This window comes from Argentina anserina, chromosome 3, assembly GCF_933775445.1.
Source record: "Argentina anserina chromosome 3, drPotAnse1.1, whole genome shotgun sequence".
In the NCBI taxonomy this organism is placed as follows: domain Eukaryota; kingdom Viridiplantae; phylum Streptophyta; class Magnoliopsida; order Rosales; family Rosaceae; genus Argentina; species Argentina anserina.
In genome coordinates, this window is record NC_065874.1 from 12,165,530 (window position 1) to 12,189,476 (window position 23,947).

The window sequence follows — 23,947 nt, forward strand, 5'->3', positions numbered from 1 at the left end:
TTAGCAATTCTGGCAATAGTCTCCTGTATGAACAAAAGGTAAATTTCCAGAAAGGGACACCACTAATTAAACATAAATTCATGAAACTATTTCTGAATTCTGATCATGAGTAACATGATCTCTAACCCTAGTGCTCTTTTCCTTAACTCTCTTGCTCATCCTTACACGCTTTTATCTTTCATCTTTGCCCTTCGAATCATTGCCACTTTTTTTTACTAAGCAGAAGAAGGGGGTAAAAGAGCCAAGAAAACGAAGTCCTTCAGTGGGGAGATCCGGTCCAATGTCATGGCGGGATTGGCCGGGGCCGGGGAGCTGGCACCCCACCTACGCCTCATGGTGGAACACATGGGGCATAGGTGCCAGGGGTCCACCCTTCGGCATAGCGAGAACCCGGCAGAGAACTTCCGGGAAGTTTAGAAGAACTTGGTCTAGGTATGTCACTGTTCCCCGTTTGTCTTCCTCTTTTTTTCTTTTTTTTAAGTTGTCGGTTCTCACTGATCGGTTGTTGTCCTTAGGCGGCGGCATGGGTCCTAGATGCCAAGGACTTCCTAGAGTCGTATGCTCGGGGTGAGGTGGTGGAGAAGGAGATGACTGTGGAGGAGTACGTGGCGGTGAACCAAAGGCTCTTGATAAGGGTGAAGGAGCTGGAGGACCAGCTAGCGGTGGACTCGATGCAGTTAGTCGAGGTGAACGCTGCGGCGGAGGAGCTAAGGGTGGATCTCTAGAAAAGCAAAGAGTCTGTCATCGCAAGTGCTACGAGGGTGGCAGAGCTGGTTGGGAGCTATCGAAGGTAGAGGAAGAGTTGGCAACCACAAAGGCAGAGAGTGACAAAAGGCGGAAGTCGGTCGCCATGACGGAGGGCCGGTTGAAGGTGTGGGAGCAGAAAAGGGAGCAGTGGGAGAAAGAGAAGAAGACCTTGGAGGGAAAGCATGCGGCGGTGCTGAATGACGAGATCGACCGGCAGAGAAGGCAATTGCAAGCTGCCGCGACTGCCCAGCTAAATATAAGGCTGAAGGTGGAGCAAGAGCGGGTGAGGAAGCTGTGGGATGATCGAGAGGATGAATTCATGAAGCGCATCAAGGAGGAGAAGGCCGTTGTTGCTGGGCGGGCAAGGGAGGCCTACGAGGAGGGGGTAGTCGATGGTTGGTAGGAATTTGTTGACATCGGGTTGAGCCTAGGCTTTGTCGATTTTGACAAGGCACAAATCTACCTTGAGAGATAAATGCCAAAGCGGCCGAGATGGAAGAGCTGCATAAAGGTCTGGAAGGAGAGACACCAGGGTGCAACAATCTTCCGGCGCCAAGCCCCCGACTCTTGGAGGTGGGAAGAAACAGAGGGAAGGAGAAAGCCTCCAGCTTTGGAGCCAAATCTGGGGGTAGCGCCAACCCTCGGTCCCAAGTCCCCGGCCCAATGCCCTGATTCCCATTCCCTCTAGAGGTTTGGGGCATGGGGTTGTGCAAAGGGTAATTTCGTCTACCTCCGGAGTCCCAAGCCGAACAAGTCTTCCACCGAAGGGTAGACAGCTTATGATGGGGCGAGGCCGAGGCCGCAGGAAGGGTTGAGTGGCCGGGGTGGAGACTTGGTTGGTTTTCCCCCTTTTGTACTACAACTGTTTTTTTTTTTGCATAAGTGTAACTAGTGTTGGTTCGGCCAGATCATATGAATGAAAGTTATTTTTGCCATATGAATTATTGTTTTATGATTGATTAAGGGCAATATGTGTAAGTAAAACTTGAATAAGTGGCAAAGTGCATAAGACAAATAGCCTAACAATGATCCAGAGATCAAGTAAAATAGAGAATAAATTAGAGATATTGGAGGCGTGTACTCTGGAAATAACTTATTTACTTGACCAATTCTATAGGACAAACAGTACAAAATAGTGAATCATTGGAGAAAAATAAACCTGGCGAAAACAAACTTGGAGAAAATGGCAATAATAAACTAAGCCGTTGTTGCTTCCGGGCGACCTGTCGACCTGTCACAAATTACTTGGGGAAATAGTGGACATGTTAGGTGTTCCATGGATGTGAAAACAAGCAGTTGGATGTGTCTCAGAGGTAGAACGTGGCTGGGCCATCAACTTCAATAATTTTCATGGGACATTCCCACTTGGGTTTCAAACCTAGGGGTTGAGGTATGACCTCCTTCACGACCCAATCACCGACCGATATTGGGCGGGGGTGGACCCTCTTGTTGTAGTGTTTGGCGATGCGTTGTTTATTATTAACGTTCCAGAGGTGAGACTTTTTCCTGTGTTCTTAAAGTAAATCCATGTTAAGTTAGAGTCTGACGGTGTTTGTTTCTGGGTCAAAGCTTTCGACCTGCGTTGTTGGGACTTCAATTTCAATCGGAATTACGGTCTTTGTGCCGAAAGTTAAAAGGAAGGGGGATTAGCCCGTGGTGGCAGTTGGGGTGGTCAGGAATGCCCATAGTATATTCGAGAGCTACTGGGTCTAAAGTCTTGTAGACTCATCTAGTAGCTTCTTTAGATTTCGCTTGATGAGTTTGTTTATAGCCTCGACCTGATCGTTGGTTTGAGGATGCGTCAACGAAGCGTATAAAACGATGGTGCCATTCTTATGGGCAAACTCCTGAAATTTGTTGTTATCAAATTAGGTGTCATTATCTATCACAAATGCCTCGAGGATCCTGAAATGACAATAAATACACCACCATAAGAAACTCGTCACCCGGTTCATGGTGATCTTGGCCATTGGCTCAGCTTCTATCCACTTGCTATGGTAATCAGCCGCCACAATGGCGTATTTGAACTGTCACTGGGCGGTTGACAATTCTCCAATGAGGTCAAGTCCCCACTGTGCAAATGGGACTGGAGACACAATGACAGAAAGTGGGACTGAAGGGCGGTTGAAGTAGTTGGCATATTCGTGACATTGTACGCACATCCCGACTATAGCCTTGGAGTTTGCCTTCATGGTGGGCCAGTAGTATCCAGTTTGAAGGGCCTTAAATGCCAAATTCCTTGTCCCGACGTGGTTACCGCACACTCCGCTATGCAACTCTGTCAACACCTGACGTCCCTGCTTTGGGGCCAAACACTGGAGTTGGGGGAAAGATTGACCCCTCCAGAAGAGTTGTCCATCTCGAATCATATATAAGGTAGCCCTGTGGCACAGGCGCTTTGCCTCAGCTTTGTCCTCTCGGAGCTCTCCCACCGTGAGATACTTGATAAAGGGATCCATCCAAGAAGGTGGTGGGAGCTGGTTAATGGCGAAAATCTCTGAATAAGGTTTGGAGATACTGGGTCGGTCCAAGGTTTCTACATGAACCCCCGACATTATCATTCCAGGCGGGCGGTGGTTATCCAGGCCAGGGCATCTACCCTATCATTCTTGGCCCAAGGTATCCTCTTGATTTCGAAGGATTCAAATGTCTGGAGTAACGACCCGGCCATATTCTGATTCGAGATGAGCCGGGGGTGGTGGGACTGGTAGTTGCCATCAACTTGGTCGACCACCAACTGAGAGTCACTGAAAACTCTAATTTTGGTGGCCTCTAATTCTCGACATAGTTGTATCTCGTCGATCAAAGCTTGATATTCAGCTGTATTATTTGAGGCCTCGAAGTTGAACCAGAGAGCGTAAGGGTACTCATGCCCTTCTGGATTAGTGATAATTATTCTCGCCCCACTGGAGTTCTTGTTGGCAGAACCATACATATCGAGATCCCACGCCAACGCCAGTTCGGTGGCCTCAGCGGTATTGTCATCTATGGTTCCCTCCCGTGGAATGGACTCAGCGATAAAATCAGCGGTGGCTTGACCCATCAGCGCAGTCCGAGACTTGAAATGGATGTCGAATTCCCCAAGTTCAATAGCCCACTTCACATCCGGGGAAAATGGAAGCTATCAACTGGGCAGACCTAATTCAGGTTTGTGTAATCCACACACATCTGCCATGAACCATTTGGCTTCTTAATCATTATCACATTGGAGACCCACGTTAGGTAATTAACTTCTCGGACGAACTTGATGTCCCAGGGTCACTGAACCTCGGCTAATATGGCTTCATATTTTTCCAGATTAAAGGCCCGATGCTTCTGGCGAATTGGCCTAAAGCCCTCTAGAATGTTGAGCTTGTGGGAGATGAAGTCGGTGGATATCCCTAGCATGTCCGCATATGACCAAGCAATGACATGTTGATAGCTCCGGAGGTATGTCACTAGTTATGGTCGGAGTTCTGGCTCCAATCTGATCCCGATCCGAACGTTCCTATCTGAGAGCGTGTCAGAGAGACTTATCTATATGGTTTCCTCAACTGCCGCATGTCCCGCCCTTGGCAGGTTCTACGCTCTGGAAAATTCCCCTAATTGGGCCTCGTCTCGGGGGTCGTCTATGGTTTCCATTGGTACCACTGACATCATCTCGTGGGGAGCCCGCTCGGCCGAAATACAGTCGAGACAGTTCTGGAGTCTGTCTACCTTGTCTCCAATAACTTTCAAAATCCCCTCTCGGGATCAGGACTATCAACATAAGCATGTGCCCAACTATTATGCACTGGAGCCCCTATAACACATTTCGCCCAAGATTATGTTGTATGAAGACGGGCAGTCGATAACAAGGAACCGCGTGGTGATCATGGTATGCTTCAATCCTGACCCGAGTATCAAAGTCAGGCGGTCTGAGCCAAGAGGCTGCACCACTTCCCCGAAGAAACTGACCAAGGGGTCGTGGTTGTTGTAGAGTTTTGCCCGGTCTCGTTTAAGTTTCCGGTAGTAGTCGGCAAATATGACGCTGACTATCGCCCATGTATCAACCAGGACCTTCCGACACGAATAGTGATCCAGCTGCACGGTTATCAACAAATGGTCATTTTGTGAGGTCCGGACGGCCGTCTTTTGGCTATAAAATTGGATCATGTCCCAGGCGGCTGGTACGACCTTGACACCCTGGCGGAGTTCAAATAGCTCAAAGGTTTACCAGCACTTTGCCGACTTGTGATTTCTCCGTAAACATGTATGATATTTGCATCAGTCCCCAGAGTACGGTATTGGTTTAACTTCCAAGCCCAGACCAACTCTTCTATGGCAGACCTTAATATAAAACAAACATCCGTGTTGGGCCCTGAGTCGGCGTGATAAGCACAATACTTCCCAATGTTGGTCCAAATAAGCCTCTTTTCATACTTCCACCTCGGGGGTTGCGGCTGAATGTCCTTATGGTGCTCATATATCTCGGCGTAGAACATTGTGAGATTTATGAAGACCTCGTTCCCGGGGGGGGGGGGGGGTCAGCCTGCTTGTACCCTGTCGGGGATCTATGATTCTTGGTCGGATATAGGTCGGTACTACCTCGATTATCCCGGCAATCTCGGCGCTTGTCACGTCTGTTCCTATCTAGGCGCTTTGTCCTCTAGTCCTTTGGGGTGGGTCTAACATGTCCCAAGCGGAGTGATGTGTAGCCTGCGCTGACATACCCGCTCCATAAGTGCGGTACCCAGCATGTGCCTACTACGTGACCGCTTCAATCAACTCCTCATATATCCATGGAGGGTGTTCGTTGATCCTATAGAGAAACTCTGGCTTGATTGTTTGCCAGAATACCGTCACTGCGATAACATAATCCAGATCATGGCACCGCGTCGTGATGGTCTGCCATCAAGACAAGAAGTCCCGGAGACTTTCATCTCTCTACTGCTGTATTTTGAACAAGAAGTTAGTGTCATGGTGCACATTGGCTTGCAGGATGAAGCGGCTGAAAAAATTCTCCTAAGCTGAATCAAGCTGTATACTGAACCCGGGGGCAGGCTAAGAAACCAGCTCAGGGCCTCATCTGTTAGTTTTTTTGGAAGGCGTGGCACGACTGGGCGTCCGTGTAACGTGTACTTGCCAATGTCGATTGGAAGTTTTCTAAGTGCGTGTACGGATCAAAATGCCCGTTATACTTAGTGACCTTGAGCGGGGTGAACGGGCTGGCACGGCTTCCATACCATTCATGCAGCGGGCGAGAGATGTTTTGAGTCTCAATATCATCTACTCTGGTGGTCAAACGTTCCAAGGTTTCATTCATCTAGAGTAGGAGTCGAGTTTGGAATTCATGTACCGATTGAGGCTCCGTTAGGGCCTCCTAGCCGTTCTTATTTACCCCGGAATCCTTCTGGTCCAAGTCCATCACATACTGGGGAGGCGGTGACGGCTCTTCTAAAAACGTGAAGAGCAGCGGCTTGGTGACCTGCTCCGTTCTACGTTGTGGCCCCAACTGTAGCGGCACCTCCGAAGTTTTCGTGGTGGGCGGAATCTGTGTCGTCGGGATGAGAAACCGCTGTCGTGCCGTTTCCAGAGCTTTGCTATTCCTTCTCAAGTTCGGTCGTTCGTGTCAAGGCGGCCCGAGTGGCCCGGTGTTCCTCCTCTTTTTCGGTTTGAAGCCTTGCAACATCTCGGAGTGCCATCTTTAGTGCCGTCTAGGGTTCAGTAAATGAGACCCGGGACGGTCCGCCGTTCGTTGGTTCCGAATCGGGGAATAGTCTTAATGAGAGCGAAGTGTTCGCCTCTCGGGGAGGAGATCGGCGGGAGGATGGATTTTTCATTAATGATGGTTATTTGTCATTTAATCTAGAAGAACTGTGTTAATGATGACTCTCCTTTTAGCGTCAAATATTATGAGTGTTAAATCTGTGGGACCTGCACACAACACGTGTCAAGTCAAAGGAACAGCGGTGTGCCAGACTTTAACATTTCAAAGTTGAAGTTAAAATTCGGAACGGAATTTAAGTTCGAGAGTTAAGGACTTGAGAATGCATTAACATTTTTTGGTGATCTACGTAAATCTTTTTATAGGTGCATTGGGAGAATTGTAAGATCTTTCCTTCAATATGAAAATGTGGACCAACATAAGATGCATTTATTGTTCAGTAGTGCCACCTTGGGCGGCGTCAATGACGAGGTTCAGATGAGAGTTGTTGTTATCTTGCTAGTTGTCATGACTCTCGGTGTTACAAGTTACCGGTCTGGTGACCAGATTCAAAGGAGATTTGACCAGGAATTTCCTATTAAGGGGAAGGTGCTAACAGAACACAAGGAAAAAGAAAAGGAAACCAGGCTTTAATTTATTTCACCATGAATTCAACAAACAATTGGGTAAATGTTAAGTATTTGATTATGGGATTTCCTCACAATCACCAGAGAATTAAACAAACAAAAAAAGTAATCTCACTCTTGAGTACCTATATTCTCCTCCTTATCAGAAACATCTTCAAAATCGAACTCGTCAGAATCAAAGTCGCTAAAGTCTTCATCATCACTAATATCCACACAAATGTCGTTCTCCTCCTCATCGTCGCTACTGTGGGTCTGGATCTGCCCTAGAGTCGATTCCAATGCCCCACCGAGCCGAAGCCCAGCAACCGCCGGTGGCTGTTGATATAGATACTGGTGCAGACCCGAAAGGTGAGGAAGCGGTTTCTGATCGGAAGGCTGGATTGACTGAATGTGGAGGAGTGGTCTTGGGGACGACGACGGCGGCGGCCAAGAACTAGCTGCGGAAGAAGAGGAGTGGGGTTTTGGTGTCTTTGGGAATGGCTTTGGCTGCCATTGATTGATTGTTTGAGAGTCAGACTCTGGTTTTCAAGTATTTTCGAGGCTCCAGGGAATTGGGAGGGTTATATAGGGGAAGGGTTTAGGGTTTTAGACTTTTAGATGGAAAGAAATACACGGGTCGGGTACAAGCAACCAAATCGGGTACAAGTTGTTAATGGGCTCAAGACCCTACCCCTAACAACTTACTATAGACATCTTATCCGAAGAAAACTCACTTGAATTCGTAACTTGGTTGTATTTAGGTTGAAGAAAAGAAATAATATTATGCTAAAATCATATCGTGGATAGATTCAGTTGGTTTGGGCGTGATTGCAGCTTCAAGATTCTTGGTTTTGTAATTACAATGTTAACTCCAAACTTCTTGGTTTTGTAACTTCTTTCACTTTTAAGTGGCAATGTGGTTTAGATTATGTTCTTGATCTTGGAAATACTACTTAGTCGGGCAGGCCGCAAGCATAAAGACAACAATGTTTATTCGAAATTTCTGCATTACATCCTCATGAAGTGATGAAACTAGCTCAATCTGCAATGTCTCATGAGATGTTTCTCATATCAGCATTGGAGTTGAAACTTGAAAAAAGTATTATAAATAAACACTGGTTTCATAGACTTTCTATACCATTACATAGTTGCATGTCTTAGAGGCAATTAGAATTAAGTGCATAGAACTGGTGGCTTGAGTAAATTGTAAGGTGTAAGTGATAAATGTTCAAATTGTAAAACAACAGTGAAATTCAATTTCAAAACATTAACATTGTTACATCAGAGCCCAATAGCAACTCTTGAGAGCATTTAGCTGTATATTTTCATAAAATGAATGCAATTCTGGTCATATACATTGAAGATGAACTAGAAGGATGAAGCCAGTAAAATAGCAAGCAAAAGTCAAGCAAGCTTAACTTCATGGTCAGTCAACCTAGCCACTTTCACTACCACTGCAGCTTATACAGGGAGTTCAATCCTTCTATTCTCTAATACCATACACTCGTCTCAGACCAATACACCACACTCATCAGTTAATAATACACCACCCGAAACCATCGTTACCCTCACCTCACCTAATTCACAATCTCATACACTCCAAAAGATTTTCTCAAACACCTCAAGCTGAAATTCGTATCTCAAGCTTTGGCACCCTTTCTAATATATGACCAAATTAACTGACTTTATCCTAGTAAATGAAACTAGCAGTATTTCAATCAAAGGGAGCCTTTCCAATCAAATAAGAACAAATTCATGCAAAACAGAGCAGCAGTTAATGTAAATCATTGTACAGTTGAGCTCACATAACACATTATGATTCCAGTAACCAATCTGCCACAGTGAAAGTGAAAGATATGCAATTGTAACTATCATTCTTTTAGTTCGAAACTATGTAACTGAGGGATCAAAGTTTTAGTATCAATAGTAATTGGCATCAGGGCACAATCAAACCAAGTTAAACTCCAAACTTCCTTCAATTTTAGGTTGCAATGTAGTTGAACATTTTATCACTAGTACGGTTCTTATGCAATCAGCAATGTCTCATGAAGATTGTAGTTTCATATCAGCAGTGCAGTTGAAAGGTCTTCTACATAATAATACTAAACCACTGATTTTAGTAAACTTTATGTACCACATATATATAGTTTCAGCACTGGTGGTTGACCAAATTATAAGCGTGGTAAAGTGATAAAATGTTCAAATTCTATAACATTGAGCAATCAGTAATTTTGAATTAAAAAAATTGTAACATTCAAGCCCAATAGCAACTCTGTATACCATAACAAAACCAATTTTAAGAGCTTCCAAGAATAATAAGGAGCATTATTGCATATTCTGGTCATAAAAAATGAAGCTTGAACTAGAGATACTTAACCCACCGAAGCCAGCAAAATGACAAGCAAAAACATAACTTGATGACAACTCACCCTAGCCATTGCACAAACACTCCAGCTTACACAGTTTCAATCCATACTCTGTAATCCCATCCAATCACCCCACACCAAAACATACTATACCACTCGAGCCACCTTCACTCTCTTCATGTACTTACCTCTCCATACTGCTTGCGCCGACGTCTCTACATTTGTATCAACAACGCCATACCAGCATAAACCGCTCAAGCCCCTATGGCAGCAAACCAAATAGGTACCTGCATAAACCCACAACATCCTCTTACACCTGGAATGAGGGAGGGCGGTTGTGGATTGCATTCTTTGATTGTATTCCTCATCCCTCTACATGGCTATCTACACTCTCAAGTCTCACCTCACTCCTCAGTTACTAATACCCTACACTGCAACCATCACCTCACCTCCACAACCTAATACACAAACACCTCAACCTTAAATTCATATCCCGAACAATTTATGACCAAATCGACTTACTTTCTACTAGTTAATAAAATTAGAAGTGTTTCAGTCAAATAAGAACAAATTCATGCAAAACTCTTGCAAAGCAGTTAATTAAAACCATTGTACATTTGTGCTCAAAAAACACATTACATTTATAGTAACCAACCTGCAATTACAAGATAAAATCCGACATACATTCGAACGCAACCCTTCTTTCTCAAATTCACAATACACCACATTGTTCCAGTGTTACTTGCAAATACAAACCTCTAAAAAGGAATCATAACTAAGGAGAATCCCTAGTGTTGCGAAGTCTATAAACAATTCGACCCCTAGTAGTATCATACCTACTGACCTCAACTTTGACTCTATCCCCAGGCAAAATCCTAATGAAACTCTTTCGGATTTTCCCAGAAATGTATCCTATGATGTTGTCCGCGTTGTCTAGTCGGATTCGGAACATACCATTCGGGAGCGACTCAGTGACAAGACCCTCGGCGCTGAACTTCTGCTCCTCGACTTTGGGGGACTTACTCATGGCGACTATGTTGGGACAACGTTTGGAGGTGAGGATTGAGGCTCCGAGGTGGAGGTTTGGTTTTGGGTTTGGTGGGAATCTGAGGGAGGGTGATGGGGTGAGGGTGGTCGGGGTTTTGGGGTGGAGGGGAGGGTGGAGGAGTGAGGAGGATGATGATGTGGAGGTTAACATGGTGAGTGATTAATGGTGTGAGCTCTCTGTGTTTTTCGTGGGTGGAGAAGGAGAGAGAGAGAGAGAGAGGGGAGGAACAGGTGAAGGGATTGGGTTGGGGACTTGGGGGATTTAAAGGGGATTCTTAAAGCAAATATTGGAGGATGCTGAGGGTACTTCTGGAACACTAGTAGTTACACTCAGTTAAACTACTTTCGTAAACCAAATGGCGAAATGGTAATTTAAAAAACAAAATGGGTATTTTTTTTTAGATAATTTGTGAGGATAAAACTTGCAGAATAGGCATGGTCAAATCTAACTGACAACAACCACGGATGTGACGACACGCGTTTTTTTAAATTTAAAAGATTTTCTATGTTGTTTGAAAAAGATAATTGAGAGAGTTTTTAACCCCAAACACTTGAACAGTTCAACCAACTCTTCCCTTCATTCTGCATTATTGTTTCCAAAAGTCCTTTTATTAATTCGATATAACTTGAAAATTGCTATGTTGCTTGTGAAAGGTACAAATTGATACCCTCTTTGAGTCAATCTCTAGCTTCTCTAGTACAATCTTCATCAACCAATTAAAGAGTTGTTTGATAAAAAAAATTCAAAATTTCAATCAAGGTTGAATTGAGATATGTACAAGCAATTTCAACTCGAACCCAATAAAACCCAGTTCCAGTTATCTACGTAATTGCATTTTGTCAAAAGTTGAGTAGAGATAGAAGTTAGTACTTGGACAAACCAAAAAGCTCTTGTGTCAACGGCGACCCCATGGTGACGGTCTTGAGATGGATGGAGGCCTGAAAAGTCAGAGAGATGGCTGGATGCAAATGCATTCTTCGATTTGTTGAGAAGAATGTAGACTGGATGCTAGAATTGGAGAAAGTGTTTGGGTTAACTTAACCCAACCTCTATATTATCTTGTTTAACAACAATAAAAGGCTGCGACTTGAAAAATAGTTATGTGTCATACATGAATGGTTGTGGTCAGCTACAGCTGACCATGCCCGGTTTGCCATGTTTTTTCCTTTGTGAAATGGGTTTTGAATCTTGATCTTTAGGACATCTACCATAACAAGTTGTAAGTGGATTGCCATTGCATGTGGCCTGGTGGTTTTTGAACACGGTGCCGAAGAAGGAGAATTGCCTTGTTGTATTGTCGGTGGCAAGGTGGTATAGTTACTCTCAGGAATTGGTACTTTTTTATGAGCGTGGGCTAGGAGTTGGGCTTTCTTGGCTCATGGATGTTGTTGTTTGGCGATAGACCCGTAATTGTGGTTCTACTAGTAGGTAAGGGAAGAGATGGTGAGGAGGTTTGTCCACCATTGATTTTTTCTATGTTTTGTATTTCTTTTGGCTAGTTGAATGAAATTAGTATTATTTAAAAAAAATTGAAGCCAAATTTAACCAAGTAAACAAGGTATTATATGACAAAAACAATCTCAGAATTGAAAGACAGAAAAACTAGAACAATAATACAGTTGAATTGGTCCTCAAAAAGCAAGACTCAAGAAACACGTAACAAAAGAAATTAACAAGAAAAGGCGAAGTTGTTAATTAGGCTTCAACTGTCGGCGTGAATCACGGATTGATTTATGGGTAGATTAGGCTATATATAGGTGATATGTGTATGAATGTAAATCAAGCAATAATAAATTGTTTCAAGTTGGTATCAGAGCAAACATTGGCTCTGTTTTTTTTCTTTTTTGGGTTTCTTTTTCGGGCAGACGGGATTAGCTCGACTGAAGCAGCCGCCGTTCCCCTCTCCAGGTCGGCTGAAGCAGTAGACCTCGCTGTCCCCTTCTTCGATCCAGCGGCCATCTGCCGGCCACCACATTTCTCCTCTTACCCGAAGCTTCTGCCCACCAGCAACTACACCGGCGCGCCTTCTCCCGTCCAACGCCGCGTCGCCGCTCTCGGTGGAGCTCGCAGCTCCAACGCCTGCCCGGTCAGCAGAGACCTCGCCGTTGGCGTGTTCAAGACCCGCTTTTCCGGCTCCACCCAACCCGATTTTTTAGCTCCACATTCGACACGGATCGGATCCGACCCGGCCCAGCCCAGACTCCACTCGACCCGACCCGAACCAGCTTAACCCGACCCGGACTATCTCGACCCGACCCGATCCGGACCAGATTTGTTTTTGGTTGTTTTGGTTGTCAGTGCAGGTTCACCGACAGTGCACGTGCACCCAAGACAGGTTCATATCCATTTTTTGGTGTTTCCGCTGCATAACTCTTGATTTGTCAATTATCTTTTTCAATGGAATCTGGCGACGGCATTGAGAGTTCTCAGATCCATGATGTTTCAACATTTGAAGTATCTGTCAAGGGTTCCGACAGTGGTTCCTTTGGGGAACCAAACTCAATGAGACCAATTTCCATAAATAGAAGAAAATTATGTCAGCTCATCTTCGCGGCATGCACAAAATGAGGCATGTAACCGGAGTCACTAAAGCTCCTAGTGCCGATGATATTGTTGCCTACACTAAGTGGGACGAAGACGATGGTCTTGTCATGTCCGTCTTGTGGAAAGCTATGAATGATGATGAGATAGTTGATCTGGTGGAGGCATGTGCCACTGCGCAGGCAATATGGGAGACACTGGCCGACTTATATACTAATGACTCTGATTTCATACAGGTTCATGAGTTAATGTGCACAGCTTTGGCAATACACCAAGATGGGCAACCGGTGGCGCACTATTTCACCAAACTAAAGAATATTTGGGCTGAGATTGATATGAAACGTCCTTGCATGATCAAAAATCATGAGGATATTGTTTGGTACCAAAAGGAGAAGGAGAAGGAGCTTGAACAAGTTCAGCATTTCCTGAAAGGTCTTGATGCAAATCATACCAGTGCGAAAAGCGAATTGCTCCGAATGACCGAACCACCTAGCCTATTCACCATTTTCACCTATATCAGTGAGGATGAGTTTCAGCAGGAGAGTATTTTTCAGGCACCGGCTGTCGTTTCCAGTCTCACTGTTCATGCTCGATCTCCGGCACCACCCCTTCCACAAGCAACTTTCACTTCCCTTCATCGACAAGGACCACCACAGGCTTTGGGAACCAATCTCGCCTTCCTTGCTCTTATTGCCATGATACTAACCATGCTCGTGTGACCTGTTGAAAATTAGATCCACACCTTAGGCCTAAGAGGCCTAATTATCATCCCCAGACAAAAGTAGCTCTTCAATTAGTTCCGGAACCCGATATATATGGTATGGTTGGGCATGATCATCATACTACTGGAGGAGCACATACAACCTCCATCGTTGGCCGTGGTCAAATTGGTATGACTTTCAATATTTCTCACTCTGTTAGTTTTGATACATGGATTATTGATTCTGGTGCATCTGATCATATGACTTATGCAAATCTTATTTTACCGTATTATCCCCTCCACCCGTACCCTATGTTACTAATGCTAATGGTGAGGCATTCCCCGTGTTAAGGACATGGTCCGTTCGTATTACTCCCACCATATAGCTTCACAATGTACTCTATGTACCTGCTTTATCTCATCATTTGATATCTGTTCCCCAATTGAACGCTAACACTCACTGCTCTGTGACCTTTTTTCCTATGTATGTGATATTTCAGGATCTTCTCACCAGACGGGTAATTGGTCGGGGGTATCTGAGGGGCCGGTTGTTTCATCTGGATCTGACATACGCATGGGAAAAATCAGGGAGACAGTCTCGAACCGCTTTACTCTCCACTTCTGACAAGTTAAGTGAAGTTTGGTTATGACATCGTCGCTTAGGACATTTATCTTTTAGTGTTATGAAAAAATCCATGCCTACTTTGTTTATTAGTGTGGACGAGTCTTGTTTATGTTGTGAGACATGTGTTTTGGGTAAGAGTCATCGATCTACTTATTCCCCTAGTACTTATACTAAAAGTTTTATTCCTTTTGAATTAATTAATTCTGATGTTTGGGGACCCTCTAAAGAGTCTATTGTGTTAGGAATGCGATATTTTGTGTCATTTATTGATGATTACACACGTCTTTCATGGATTGTTCTTCTTAAAAATAAAGATGAGGTTTTTCCAGCTTTTCGTGACTTCCATACCTCTGTCCAAACACAATATAATGCCACCATTCGAGTTTTTCGTTCTGATAATGGGGGGGATATGTTAATCATGTCTTTCAGGAGTTCTTTAACACATACGGAATTATTCATCAAACAACGTGTCCTTACAAACCTGAGCAAAATGAGATTTCTGAAAGAAAAAATCGTCATTTACTTGATATGGCTTGGTGTATTCTTTTTAGTGCCCACATGCCTAAATACATTTGGGGTGATGCTGTCATTACTTCCGCCCACCTCATTAATCGTCTTCCATCTCGTGTCCTTCAGGGGAAAGTTCCCTATAAGGTGCTTGCATCTCATGTCCCATTACCCTCTTTTCATAATTTTCCTGCCCGTGTTTTCGGTTGTGTTGCTTTTGTTCATCTTCCACAACATCAGCGTTCTAAGTTGGATGCCCGGGCAATTAAATATGTGTTTGTTGGGTACGAAGGACATCAGAAAGGGTACCGGTGCTATCATCTCCCTACCCGGAAGTACTATGTCACTATGGATGTTACATTTTTTTAGGACATGAGTTATTTTCCCTCTTTTGATACTGCTCTTCAGGGGGAGAATTCATATTTTGAAGAGCTGTATCATGGAGAGGGAGAGACGAGTGAGCCAGTCGATATGGTAACAGGTTCCGTTGAGATTACCAATGTGTCAGCCACACAGGCACCACCGAAGGTCGTCACTCAAGAGATTCAGGCACCAGAAGCTAATAACACAACTGCGCCTCATGTCTCTCGTACATCTGTTTATACCCCTGACCAATGCTCTCTTGGTACAGAAGATCACTCATATGAGGTTAGTCATTCTATTAGGGCTAGTAGTAGACAATATGTTTGCCAAATAGATCTACTCGGGGTCAACCAACAAAAAAATATGAACCTACCCTTCAGACTAAAGCCAAGTATCCGGTGGCAAATTTTATATCTACCAATAGATTATCTAAGTCATATGAGTCATTTGTGAATCAAATATTTACTGTATCAGTACCTAACAAAGTGTAGGATGCATTGGGAGATCCAAAATGGAGGAAAGCAATGGAGAAAGAGATGGAAGCATTACAAAAGAACAATACTTGGGAGCTTGTACCTCCACCATATGGCAAGAAGACTGTAGGATTTCGTTGGGTGTTTACAGTGAAGCATAATCCAAATGGGTCAGTCAGCCGGTATAAAGCACGCCTAGTAGCGAAGGGGTTCACCCAGACATATGGCATAGACTATGATGAGACATTTTCACCTGTTGCAAAAATAAACACTATCCGAGTATTGCTCTCTGTCGCTGCTAACTTGAACTGGCCACTTAGGCAGTTTGATGTTAAGAATGCATTCCTTCATGGAGAACTAACAGAAAAAGTATACATGGATCTTCCGCCTGGATATGTGGCCGCTTCTCCATGTAACTTCGTATGCAGATTGAGAAAGTCTTTGTATGGTCTTAAACAGTCGCCTCGTGCTTGGTTTGGAAGATTCTCACAATTCATGAGGAAAATTGGCTACAGATAGAGTAATTCAGACCACACATTATTTCTCAAACATCAATAAGGGAAGGTAACATGCCTAATTATATATGTTGATGATATAGTAGTTACTGGGAATGATATTGTTGAGGTAGATAGATTACAGAAACAGCTTGCCACAGTGTTTGAGATGAAGGACCTAGGTACACTCAAGTACTTTTTAGGCATTGAAGTAGCCCGGGGAAGTGATGGTATCTATCTGTGTCAGAGGAAGTACATCCTTGATCTACTAACAGAGACAAGTATGTTGGACTGCACTCCTATTGATACTCCTATTGAGCAGAACCATCGGTTAGCAGAGTATCCAGATTAGGTCCCTACTGAAAAACCTCGTTATCAGAGGCTCGTTTGACGCCTAATTTATCTATCACATACCAGACCAGATGTTGTGTATGCAGTAAGTGTAGTGAGTCTGTTCATGCATAATCCTAGTGAGGACCACATGGATGCTGTTGTAAGGATCTTGAGGTACTTGAAGTCAGCTCCGGGAAGAGGAGTAATGTTCGCTAATCGCAATAATATCCTTGAAATTTGTGGCTTCACAGATGCAGACTGGCTGGAAATATTACAGATCCGAGATCCACATCAGGGTACTTTACTTATGTTGGGGGTATTCTTGTTACATGGAAGAGTAAAAAACAAAATGTGGTAGCTCGATCTAGTGCTGAAGCAGAATACATAGGTGTGGCTGAGGGAGTGTGCGAATTGTTATAGCTTAGAAATTTGCTACAAGATTTGGGTATTAAGCCTAAATGTGCTATGCAATTTTACTGTGACAACAAGACAGCTATTGATATTTCACATAATCATGTGCAACATGATCGTACAAAACATGTGGAGGTTGATCGTCATTTTATAAAAGAGAAGCTAGACGCGAAGATCATTAGTTTTCCTTTTATTTCTACAGAAGAGCAACTTGCCGATATGCTCACAAAATGAGTGTTTAAAAGGACATTTTATGATTCACTTAGCAAGTTGGGCATGGTTGATATGTATGCACAAAGTTGAGTGGGAGTGTCGGCGTGAATCACAGATTGATTTATGGGTAGATTTGGCTATATATAAGTGATATGTGTATGAATGTAAATCAAGCAATAATCAATTGTGTCAAGTTCAACAACATTTTCGAAACTTCTTATCACACAAATCCCTTAACTTCTGGCGTAGAAAGCAATGACCCCCAAACTTCTGCTGCAAGAAAATGATTAACAGAAAATAGTATAGCTCCCATAGGAATAATGACATCCCAAGCAGTGGAGTATAAACCAGTCACAGGACTTTCAAAAACATAAGCCATCCAACACCAAAAAAAATATACTATTATCAAATCAATTATATTAATGTAGTAAATGGGAAATATGGGTCATTACCCGCAAAAGATTGATGAAAATTAACCATACAAAGCTCCTCAGAAGCTTCTGACCATATCCCTGTTAGCTTAAAGCTTGTCACATGTTGTACACTCGACACTGATTCCAATCTGATGTCAGTGGCTTGCCGGCTGCGTGTGGAATTTTCAACAAGGAAGTATGTACCGGTGTCTTTTGGAAATTCAAGACTTCCTTGGACCTTGAACAAACCTTGTTCATCTGCTGTTTCATCATGCCAGAATTGGATAAAAATGGAGTTCTGGACCTCGTTATGTGCTGAGCTCTGGCTAAGATTGTTACTTCCATCAGAAGTTTGGTAGAAACGGGGGAGCTAACTCCGGCATATTCTTCTGCGGATGAGTAGTCAAGAGCAAGCAGTCAATTGCAGTGATCAGAGAAAGAGACTAGAGAAGTTGATGAAGTGCAGAATGGAATTGCGATCAACAAAGTGTAACGAAAATAAAGAAGAAATTTAAGTTTTTTCTTCAGAATGGAAGGTGAACAAGATGAAGAACAAATGCAATGGTTCAATACTGTAGTTGGAATATAGTATGAACTTGAGGTCAACTACCATCAGAATTTAGTCAATTTACACAATACACAAGTTTTCAAAGCCAGGTAATATCAATTAATAAACTTTTTTTCTTTCAATAATATGATCAATATTAAATTATCCATGTGATTGAAGGTGTTTATATATCTATTGCATTTGATTTATAGTACTCTTCCCCATTCAAGTAAGATTTGTAGTGCTCTTTGTAGATTATTTTATTTACCATAATGAAGTTTGGACTGCCATAGGGATCTTAGATCTGTATCCTGAGCAGCATGAACACGAAGCGAGCCAGTGACAAGAAAGAGAAAAGAGGTTAGGTGCCAAAATTCAAAACATGACTAATCCTAAGTTACAAACAGATGTTTAAGGGAACTCATTGCTCGAGAGATGGAATTCCTCTCTAACACTGCCCAGTTTCAATCTGATTAAAGGTATGTGCTTTGTTTTTCTATCTCAGATTAACATTTTTGTTCTTCTTTCTAAATGCTTCCATCTAGAAAAAGTGCTTGTTTCCATCACAATATGTGTAAAATCTATCTAGAAATTAAAGAACTATAATTTATCAAGGCTACTAATTTCCTCTGCCTCAGTCACTCAGTGTCTAGGCCAACCTAATCATATGCGTGACTACGTTGTTTAATATATTATGTACTTTAAAAAAAATTATTTGATGCAAAAGTTCCACCAATTATATGTTCTGATCATAAATTACTGATGAGCATAAAACTTCAACCACCGGTGTGTGATTTCTCTCTCTCTCTCTTTTTTTCCCTCTTTTTTGTGTCTTTCAGAAGGAGGCTATCTTTTAGAACAGAAAAAAGGAGTGCAGACGTTACACCTCAAATGTTTGACATCAAATGATCAAAGTACATTCAATCAAATGCTACACATTCTTTTCCGGACACAGAAAAATAGTTGCTTATCAAAGGAAAAAGAAACTTCACAAGATTCTATACATTATTCAATTCAGCCTTGAATAGATACCATGCCAGGATGTTATTATGGAAATACGACAGCTTCACTGGCAATAGTGATCTTCAATTCTCCTATTCACCAAACTGTCTCAACTTGTGAGGAAGAATGCAGCATCCCCCAAACCGCTGCTGCATGTAGATTATCACAGCAAAAAGTAGACCTCCACAAGGAACAACGACATTCCAAGAGGTAGAGTGATAGAATGCCGCAGAACTTGGATAAATGTACGAGTCATTCAGTTGACTATGAGCAGATGTATGAGCCTTGTAAAGAGCGTATGCATGTGGCATCACTCGAACAAAAGTTGTACCAACAAAGAAGGAAACTGCAAGAGACTTTTCCTTTGATTTCCGGGAGAAGTTGAGCACAATTTGAGGTAGTAAGAACCAATCCAAGACCAGACCAGCACAAGTTTTCAGAACAGTCCCCAAAGTATCATGACCAAGGTACCTTGAAACCATCTCAACAATATAGTCCCTCTTCCCCCATATTATCATGAACAAAGCGAAAAATGACCCTGCAACATATACTGGTAAAGCGGAAAGGAGAGCAAGCTTCCCCAGGGCCCATGCCTTATTTTTGTTTCGATTTGCTAACCTCGCTAACCATGTTAACAGAAGAAACCTCAGTGGAAGCAAGAAATTTGCAACTTTTACAATTAGTTCAAGGAATTCAAGCCATCCAATGGTTTCGGGGAACATCGATTGGCTACTGTGCACATCAAAGTAAAGAGGAAGCATGTAGCCTAGACCAAGAATATACAGCATGCAGATGGAAATGAAGGGACGAATCTCGGGATGCCAGCTTCTCATATGATAGAGTTGCAATATCCCAGAGACATATCCAACTGTATTGGATATACTATCCAAAAGGATCTCTACATCCTTCCTCCTTTTGGATTGTGCTACTCTATAACTGTAAATAGCAGCTGTCAATTCCACTCTCTCAAAATATAGACGATCAGACTTGTTTCGTGTGCTTTCAATGCTTCCAATAATAGAACTAGTGTTTGGATATGGTGGACGAAACTCAAAGTGGATTACCATCTCACAGTCTATAGAATCATTTGTTGGCTGTTGGTATATGTTAGTGCTCAGATCTCGGCAACCTACCATACACAGCCTTCCTTCTGTATCATCATACATTCCTTCAGCAGAAATCACCATTGCGACTTGAGAATTTTGATTGAAGAATCCTTTCGGCAACTGAACCCCACCGTCTGGTTTGATGTCTATTCTGTAGCTAATGTTGTGAGGGTTTCTTAGGTTGTATGTATGCCTCACAGGAGGACATTCAGACCCTAGAGGGCAGTCTTCAGTTCCATCTTCAATTGAATATGACCGCGGATCGTAAAACTGTTTTCCAACAGAGAGAGGGACAGAATAACCCCATCCAATTTCTTCTCCTGCAGAATTCATGGCTGATATATGAAATATCATTGCAGACGAAAACGGATGTGAGTAAATGTACTTATTGACATTTTCATTTCCAGTCTTCTTTATGTGGCACAACTTTATCACCTGGTCTATTTTTGTATACTCATATGCCTGACCCGGAAGTGTAAACCTGGACCAATCATTCTGACCACTTTCAAATGTAATGTTCTCAAAGTAATCTGATTCTGCCGCGGTCTGGTTGCTCCAAATTTGTCCCCGGATGCTACTAGTATTTCCGATTGTCCACCTTGAAGGAAACCTGAAGCTCAATCTTACTGAACAATCACCCAAATAGCTGGTATTTAAGTGATCCGTTGCATTCAAGAATCGACAAGCAGCAAAAATTACCTGATTTGACATGGCGTCCCATGAACCTTCCCCAACCAAGGTTGCACTTGGATCGAAAGGCCACTGACTCTGTCTGTCACTTCCTGAGAAATCTACCAGAACTCGCATCTTTTGTTTATCCTCCAAACACTCGATATTCTTCAATGACACGATTCCAGGCACATAAGACACAGAAAGAGGGGAGCAGTTCTTTACCAAGCCGATATTCAGACAGCGGCTTGGATACTTCAGTACAAAATAGCGATCCAGTACTAAATTTGAGATCACAGAGCAAAATCTCCCTATTTTTAAAGAACTTGAAGGAGAATCAATTTTATCATAAGAGCTGTCATGAGACTTAATTGAAGCTAGACTGTACTGGTAGTTCATGGAAGGAAGCATTGACATAGAAATTGGTCCAAAATAGTTTGGATCATCATGAGAATTTACCAAGCTCTCTAAGGTTCCACTGATCAAGCTCGTAAGACTACTGGAATTCTTGAGTTTGTGGAGCTTAAGAACTACAGGAATTTCAAGTATATTACCTTGTTTCGAGTAACGAGAACCTGATCCAACCATACAAAGCTCCCCAGAAGCTTCTGACCATATCCCTTTTAGCTTAAAGCTTGTCAAATGTTGTACATTTGAAGCTGATTCCGATCCGATGTCAGTGGCTTGCCCGCTGCTTGTGGACGTCCCAACAAGGTAATATGTACTGGTGTCTTTTGGAAATTCAAGACTTCCTTGGACCCTGAACAGGCCTGCTTGTTCTTCTGCTGCTCCATCATACCAGAAGCGGAATACGATTGAGTTTTGTACAACTCCATGATTTGAGCTCTGATTAAGGAAAATGTTACTTCCATTAGAAGTGTGGTAGAAACCTGTAATGCTATGGACGGAGGAATGAACTCCGGCATATCCTGCTGGAGTTGAGTAGTCGGCAGCAATTGAAGTGCAATGATCAGCAAAAGAAACCAGAGCAGCTGAAGCACAGAATTGAACCGAGTCTAACATAAATATGACGAAGACAGTGAACAAAATCAGATGTTTCTTGAAGAAAATCATCTTAGGAGAAAGATGATCGAACAAGAACAAGAACAAGAACAAGAACAACAACGCCAACAACTAACTGATGCAATATATATTCGATGTACGTGCATATATTCTGAACATTTAGCAACCACCATTAGAGCCTTTTTTAATCGGGTAAAATGTCAATGAGATTCCAAAGTTTCATATGATTATAGTTTTATTTATTTATCTATTCTCGATCGGAATATTCATACTGCTCATCGTGACTTTTTGAGTTACCAAAATGTGAGTTTGAATTTACATCTTAATCGACCAAAGAAAACTATAAATTGAATCTCTATGTTAGCTCAATCAGTTTATATATATGCTATTTATTTGAACTCATTTGCATGAATTAGTAGCAAATATCGTAATTGGAAAATATTTTAGCGCTATAATATTTCGTCTCAATCTCACATGGCATATCACGCCACCTTATCATATCAGTAATTATAAATAATCACAAATGTCATTTTTGAATGAAAAAACAATCTTATTCTTGTAAATCCAATGACTCTAGATAATTATAAACAAACTTGTAGTTTTTTCTATCATTTATTTTTTTTAAATGTAATAAAAAATACAATATATACAAAATATGCATGAAATATATAGATATATATATATATATATATTTGTATGTGTACTCGCCGGAGATATATATATATATATATATATATTCTAATTTTGGCACACTTTTCGGTCAAATTTTTCATCACAAATGATTCAATATTTAGGTATGTTATTAAAGATCATCTCTACAAAGTTTCATCAAATTTAACAATGGTTTGAACTTTCAAAATACAGATTTACACGAATGGTTCACGTTGAATAGATTTAATTTGTTCATTGATTTAATCTAATTTCAATATCTTAACGATAACCGAATTAGATGAAACTTTGTAAAGATAATCTTTAATAGCATTGTAATAACCCGACTTTTCGGGACGATTTATTGGATTGATGCTAAGTTTATTAAGTTTGTGAAATTTTTTAAACGTGTTTGTTTCGCTTTGCGACGTCGGAAATCGAAAACGGAAACGTTATCGGAACGTTTATTTAGAAAAAAGTTACGTTTCCGCGACGTGAGAATCGACTTTTGCTCCGTCGCTCGTTTGTGAAAACTTCCTTCATGAAAGTTGTAGAGCTCGTCGATACGAATTCGTGGACACGTCACGCGTTCTAATCGAACGTCGTACGTAAAAGTTATTAACGATGGAAGTAGTTTTCCGATTTTGGAAACGGGTATAAAAAGATAATTAATGGAGCTAGGGTTTCCATTTCTGGAAACCCCCACCCCGCGCCTCCCTTTCTCCTTTTCTCTCTTCTCTCTCTTCCTCCCCGAGCTCTCTCTCTCTCTCCCTCACTGTCCTCGTCGGCGATCTCCTTCACCGGCCGTCCGTGTCACACACCGCCGGCCCAGGAAGCATCGTGCGGCCCTCCGCAGTCGATCCCGAGGTCGACGCACCTTCTCGCGCCGTCGTGAGCCCTCGCACTCCGACCCGAGCCTACGCGATTTCTGTCGCCGTTCCTCCGGTGGCAATCCGACTTCTCCAAGGTCGAATCGAGGTGAGCTAGCCTATTTTGGTTGTTGTGATGTTGATTGGTGTGTTTTTGGATGATTTTGTGGAGGATTAGAGGAGATCGGAGGAGGAGGGAATTGGTGAGGTTACCGCCGCCTTAGGCGCCGCGTGTGGGGCGTGGAGTAGCCTAGAGGCGGCGTGAGGCCGTGGGAAGGAAGAGGGGAGAAAATGGAGGAGTTTTTGGTCGGCGGTGGCGTGCTACGCGCCGGTCTTAGGGTCGGCACGTGGGCCCCACGCGCGGTCGCTGGAGGTGGCGCGTGTACCCTACGCATCGGAGGTGGCGCGTGTACCCTACGCGCCGCCACGTGCGGCGGCGCGTGAATAGTGTTTTCGAAAACAGTAAATTTGTAAATTTTATTTTTACGAACGGTGAATGTAAAAAAGTAATTTACATATAGTGAAATGTAAATTTATTTTACGTACGGTAATTGTAAA

The 23,947-nt window shown here is 42.7% G+C and overlaps 2 protein-coding genes across 2 annotated transcripts; both read right to left on the reverse strand.

Annotated features, from left to right (window-relative positions):
* Positions 1 to 2,777: 2,777 nt before the first annotated feature.
* On the reverse strand, positions 2,778 to 3,302 carry LOC126787075 (uncharacterized). The gene has a single exon (XM_050513009.1). It carries the CDS (start codon positions 3,300 to 3,302, stop codon positions 2,778 to 2,780), a length of 525 nt encoding a protein of 174 aa, XP_050368966.1.
* A 15,864-nt stretch (positions 3,303 to 19,166) lies between these two features.
* LOC126787076 (uncharacterized) lies at positions 19,167 to 21,923 on the reverse strand. The gene has a single exon (XM_050513010.1). It carries the CDS (start codon positions 21,921 to 21,923, stop codon positions 19,167 to 19,169), a length of 2,757 nt encoding a protein of 918 aa, XP_050368967.1.
* Between the last annotated feature and the right edge of the window lie 2,024 nt (positions 21,924 to 23,947).